The sequence below is a fragment of the Cebus imitator genome, unplaced genomic scaffold (genome assembly GCF_001604975.1).
Source record: "Cebus imitator isolate Cc_AM_T3 unplaced genomic scaffold, Cebus_imitator-1.0 Scaffold78, whole genome shotgun sequence".
Lineage (NCBI taxonomy): Eukaryota > Metazoa > Chordata > Mammalia > Primates > Cebidae > Cebus > Cebus imitator.
In genome coordinates this window covers 256,206-262,292 of record NW_016107393.1, presented here as the reverse complement: position 1 = coordinate 262,292, position 6,087 = coordinate 256,206, and the positions used below count along the sequence as shown (strand labels likewise).

The 6,087-nt window shown below is 41.4% G+C and overlaps 1 protein-coding gene across 1 annotated transcript; it reads right to left on the bottom strand.

Moving 5' to 3' along the window:
* Nucleotides 1-3,991: 3,991 nt before the first annotated feature.
* Nucleotides 3,992-4,503, bottom strand: LOC108307315 (60S ribosomal protein L36a-like). The gene has a single exon (XM_017532644.2). The coding sequence runs from the start codon at nucleotides 4,423-4,425 to the stop codon at nucleotides 4,105-4,107; it is 321 nt and encodes a 106-aa protein (XP_017388133.1). The 5' UTR covers nucleotides 4,426-4,503; the 3' UTR covers nucleotides 3,992-4,104.
* Between the last annotated feature and the right edge of the window lie 1,584 nt (nucleotides 4,504-6,087).

Genomic DNA, 6,087 nt, shown 5'->3' with positions numbered 1-6,087 from the left:
TTTTCTCCTACTGTGTTTTAGTTGGCAAGAGCTAGAGGACAAGTTTTTGTAGCCAAGTAGTCTAAGATAGGGAATCTTTCCAATCCCCAGAGACCTGGCACAGCCCCAGAATCAATAGTCACAGGAATAAGTGCCAGCACTCATCCTATCCAGGGCCTTAGCCAGCTGTGGACCAACCCCCTATTTAGACCCTGGAGCTGGATGGGAAGAACCAGCTGAAAAAATAGAGCCCTACAAAGGTTACAGATAAATAAGTAAAAGCTACTTTTTTTTCCATCAGAAAAAAAAGGGGAACCCTGAACAGAATATATTAAATTCTTCATTCACCCTCGCTCCCACCACCAAAAATATCGCAAATGCAGCCATGTCGCCAATCTCCTGAATTAAAAATGAATAATCACATTCAATATTTTACTATTATTACATATTTTTCAGAACACAGAATATGGAATTCTGTCACCATCACAGGGTGTTTTCTATTTTTGTTACACAATTTCAAGACCGTGAAGTGAAAATACATACGATTTAAACGGCAATGTATAAATCTGGCATCTTTCTCCAAAGAATATATTATTCATTCATTTAGCAAACTTTGCGCATGCCAGCACAATGCTATGTCCTGGGATTCTTAGATGAATAAATCTGGGTCCCAGATGTGCTTACAGATTGTAGAAGAAAACATTGTGTACCACCTATGGTCCATTGTGACACTTGCTGTTAAAAAGACATATGGGGGGCCGGGCAGGGTGACTCACACCTGTAATCCCAGCACTTTGGAAGGCCAAGGCAGGGGGGTCACCTGAGGTCAGGAGTTTGAGACCAGCCTGACTGACATTTGAAACCCTGTCTCTACTAAAAATACAAAAATTAGCTGGGCATCGTGGTGGGCACCTGTAATCCCAGCTACTCGGAAGGCTGAGGCAGGATAATTGCTTGAACCCAGAAGGCAGAGGTTGCAGTGAGCTGAGATCATGCCATTGCACTCTAGCCTGGGTGACAAGAGTGAAACTCTATCTCAAAAAAAAAAATGTCATATGGGGGGCCAGGTGCAGCGGTTTATGCCTGTAATCCCAGCACTTTGGGAGGCTGAGACAGGCACATCAACTGAGGTCAAGAGTTAGAGACCAGCCTGGCCACCAAGGGCAAAATTCTGTCTCTGCTAAAAAAAATTACAAAGAAATTATCAGGGTCTGGTGGCACATGCCTATAATCCCAGCTACTTGGGAGGCTGGGGCAGGAGGATCACTTCAGTCCCCAAGGCAGAGGTTGCAGTGGGCTGAGATCGTGCCACTGCATTCCAGCCTGGATGACAGAGTGAGACTCCATCTCAAAAACCAAACTAACAAACAAAAGGCGTATAGACAGTGTTTTAGGGGATGATGTGAATAATTAAGTCTGCCTTAGAGGGAAACATGGAAGATGGTCAATATGCTGGGAAACGTCTGGTCTGACTGGTGTTTTAGAAAGATGACCAAGGTAAGAGTCAGGGTCGGGCCGGTAGGATGTGTATACTGTTTCCAGCTATCTATTTTACTGGTGAAGAAACTGAGACTCAGAAAATTGAACAATTAGCACATACTCGGGGCCCAGGCCTAGGCCATATTATATGACTATTTTAATTTTCCTTCAGCTATGTCCTTCTCAGAAGGCAGATGGGGTATGAGCAGTTCTTTGTGACCATTCTACCATATCCTGCTTTGAAGAGGATAGAACTCTGCTCAGCAAACCTCATTTTTCTGCAGATGGACCTGGTGCGCAGTGGGCTGGAGCACTGCTGGTGATCCTTTGTCCAACATCCTGTCCAGGGAAAAGCAGCCTTTGTTCACTTTTCTGACCAAGCACCAGATTATACCCTCCAACTAAAGATGAACCGGCAACTGTAGTTGTCCTAGAGGTAGGGAGGAAAGAAGGGTAGTGGTGGGAGAGTGAGAGCAGAGGAGAGGCTGGAGGTATGGAGCTCATCTGGCTTTACTTGGATATTGCTCTCCTGGACTCCAAATGGAAAATAGAACTGAACATCCATGATTAAAAAATGCAATACACACTAAGAAAGTCTAAAGTAATTTACACCAGGCATTAAAGTGTTTTGCATGAGAATATAGTATGATGCAGACAACCCAAGAATTATGTGTTTCATTAAAAGGTTTGCAACTCAGTGTGCTGTGATATAACTATAGCAGTTTTTCTGTCTGGGTGATGGTTTTTTATTTTAAACACTGCCTTACAAATCGAGGAATGCAAATGCATCAGGAACACTCAGCCTCTGGGTTTTAACTTATTGTCACCTCTTACTAATCACTTCCTTTTGTACTTTACCTGCTTGTGCCAAGGTGAAAGGTGAACAGTTATACTGCCAATGCCCCTCAACCCCATGTATCCTGAGCCCAGCTATAAAGTAAACTGTCATTTCTTTCTTCATTATTCAAAGTTAGCATGTGCCAGTTCAAAGCCCATTTGAGATTATGCATTAAGAATGATATACATTAAGGTAGGGATTAAAGGAAAATCAGTTACATGAAAGAAAGGTGTTTTGCCACAAATCTTGTGTGTGTATGTCAAGAAGTATATTCATTGCCTAATTTAAAAAGAAACCAGGACAACCCTCCGAGATATATACCTGTGTCTGGCCAGTTTTTTATAAGGATACTTTTTGTTTGAAGTTGGACTGGGAAGTTAGAGGAAAAACATTTCTCCCTGGCTACTATATGCAGTTTATTGAAAAACAATATATAGGTGTAATTCTGATTTTAGGCACTCATGAAGAGTAAAATCAAAAGTTGATTCATCCTGAATATGCTTAGACAGAGTAAAGAAACTGGACTGGAAGTAAGGCTGACATATTTATGTTTGCTACAAGGAGAGATCAGATGAACGTTCAAATTCCCTTCTAACACAATAATTCCATAATTTTATTGATTATTGCCTGATTATACTCATGATCTTGCTGGCCTGTTTCGAGGGACCATTTGCTGATTTGGTACAAATCTTGGTAATGCCCAATGTGAATCAAAGAACCTACAATGGGCCAGGCACTGAACTAGGTAATTTTCATGAATCATCCCATTTAATCGTAAAATCAGTTCCAAAATTTACAAATTATGAGTTTCTACTGTGTATCATTCTCTTTGTCATGATTTACCACATAAATTAGACTATGGTTTAAATTAGGTAAATAAGAGCTCAGATCTGATGCAATTCTGAATATGAAACTACTTATGATTATATTGTATACAATGCCTAGAATTCTGTGAGCTCACACATAGAAAACAACAAAAAATATTAATGGCTGTATTGTTGCGGGACCGGTTTGCGACAGGCACAGAGCATGTCATGTATAAATCAAATGTATGAATATGAATTTACCAAGATTCTGGTTCTTTGGAGATTGTGGCTCCAGAGACTAAGTGTCTTCTGGTCTCTGTGATGGTCCTAATGCCACCCAGGCTCCTGGCAGTATGTCTACCATTTGGGACCAGCTTGATAAATGTGTGCAGGACTGAACTTAGGCACACTAACCTCTTTTTTCAGGCCTCCCCTAAAGCACCCCTGAACCCCCTCATTTCCAAACATTATAGTGGGAAGGTCAGAGGGGCAAGGCCTTTCCATATGTTTCTGGCATCCTCTCTGATCAAGGTTTGATAAGCAAGAGTGTTATCTGACGCCTCCAGAGCAGATGCTCGCAACCGATTTCTGCTTTTAACTCAAAGTCAGGTTTCGCTAAAGGACTTTTGGGGTCCAGGTAGGGGCTGTGTGACCTATAGACTTTGAGCAGAAGCTCTCTCCTATAACTCAGGGAAGGTGCCAAATAGTTCCATGGTTAAAAACTAGTGAAAAAATACCTTGGCCTCATATATAAGCACCCAGCTTCACCACTTCATCATTTCCATCTGGCTTTGCTTTTGTACAACAAAAATATCAAAGTGGAGTTGGCAGGCTCATCCCCAAAATATGCTTTCATTGTCTGTATTAGTTCATCTCTATCCAGTCAATATTTTTTTTTTTTTTTTTTTTGCGTAAGAATATCACTGTATTTATTTTCCAACAGGTAATTTTTCTACGGCTTCAACATTTTTTTTCCAATGTTAAAAGAAAAAATCCCAAAGTTTAGAACTGGATCACTTGGCCCTTTCTCTTCTTATCTCCTCCCAGTTCAAAATGCTTGCATCTCTTAATGGCCAGCATCCTCTTGGACCTGCAGTTAGGCTCAACACATTCCAGCCAGAGCACAATCTTCTTTGTGGTCTTGGCCTTCTTCCGGAAAATTGGCTTTGTCTGCCCACCATAGCCACTCTGCTTCCGATCATAGCGCCTCTTTCCCTGGGCATACAAGGGATCCTTGCCCTTCTTATACTGTGTCACTTCGTGAGACTGATGCTTGCCACACTTCTTACAGAAGGTTCTTCGGGTTTTAGGTACGTTGACCATCTTTGCAGAAGGGCCGGTCTGTCTGTGTGATGAAAACCAGAAACAGCGTCCGAGACCCTTGCCTTGCACAGCTCTCGCCTCGCGAGAAGGGGCAATAAAGAATATTTTATTGTGGATAATGTACTTGTTTCATGGAAAGAACTAACTTAACAACTGTACCTAGCTCTGAATAAATCCAATGGGTTTAATAATCAAGGAGAAACCAAATACTTATTAAGTCCCTTAATTTAGACTGGTTGTTTTATTTAATACAACCCTGTTTCCAGCTATCTGTTTTACTTGGGAAGAAACTGAGGCTCAGAAAATTGAACAATGAGCTCATAACAGGGTGAATTAGTGGAGCTAGTGACTAAGTTAGGAATTGCACTTCAGTTCTTTTGAGAAGGGAGCCTGAGCTTTTTCTACTAGACTTAAAGACCTTCATCAGCTCAATAGACACAGAATCACTGAATCAGAATTCTGCCTATGTATCCTGACATGGTGCAGGTTACTCAGGGCCGCCCTCTGTTCCAAGGAGGACACAGGAGGCACACCTTCCTCAGAACTGATATCCACCTTCGTGTAATGCACACTGGGAAGCGGCCGCTGGGTATGCTAGAGGTGTTGCGAAGGACTGGGGGAGGCATCACGGGCCACCTTAGCACCCTGAGGAGCCCAGATGGCTGTTGTCAGTCATGTTTCCAACCAAAACAATGTCAGGTGGCCTTTGAGGCTCTGGATAGGGATGACTTTGTCAACCCAACTGAGAGCACAGTGGGCTGAGCAGCATTTTGCAGCAGCAGCACCAGCGTGCAATCAAGGATTCCCATTTTTATCAATGAATTCTTCCTTAATCACCTAAAAAGTATACAAAATTATAGATCTAAATCATGGGGCTGGATATGATTTTAAGGTCATCTATCATATATACTACTATCTTTACATGAAGATAAGTGTCTATACCATTTAAATGAGCTTGCACGTGTTTGTTAAGCAGTCCACTCTCTTCTTTGTGGAACGAAGTTAATGGGTGAAATGAAAAGTATCAGCATGCTTCTCTATTCTGTTGGCATAAATGTTTAATCAGCTTGGCTGAGGAGGTGAGTGCCTATTTCCCTGATTGATTTAAAATACCATGAGGTTAATGTATACAAAACTGAACTACTGCATTTGATTGGGGGAAGAGTGCTTAGTTATCACTTTTGTTAATTGTTTTCCATGGACAATCCATAAGATAGGGCAGCAGGCATGAGTTTCTTTTCAGACATAAAAGAAATGACAGCACAGAGAGGTAGAGCATCTATCTCAGAGTACACAGGAGGTGAATTCTAACACAGGTTCCAAGTTTCCAGCCAGAGCAATCTTGTTTAAATAACCAACAAAATGCCAGTGGGCAGAGACATCAATATTGTAGCAGGACAAAAAGCATTCTGAGAAATCATGCCTATTCCCAGACAAATTACTGAAGTTATTGTTTGGAGCAAAACATAAAAATCTGTGCTATGCGAACCATTTCTTAGTTTTCTCTTTTAATGTCATTTTGATGAAAGTTTTTGCCTGTGAAAAATATTATTTAGGTGATGGGGAGGAAGGCAGCAAATCACACTGCCACGTGTGTTCCTATGCAACAATTTTGCATGTTCTTCACATGTACCCCAAAACCTAAAATGCAATAAAATAAAT

What these genes read in the sequence shown, in the direction of transcription:
- LOC108307315 (XM_017532644.2), bottom strand. Translation starts at nt 4,425, where the DNA reads ATGGTCAACGTACCTAAAACCCGAAGAACCTTCTGTAAGAAGTGTGGC.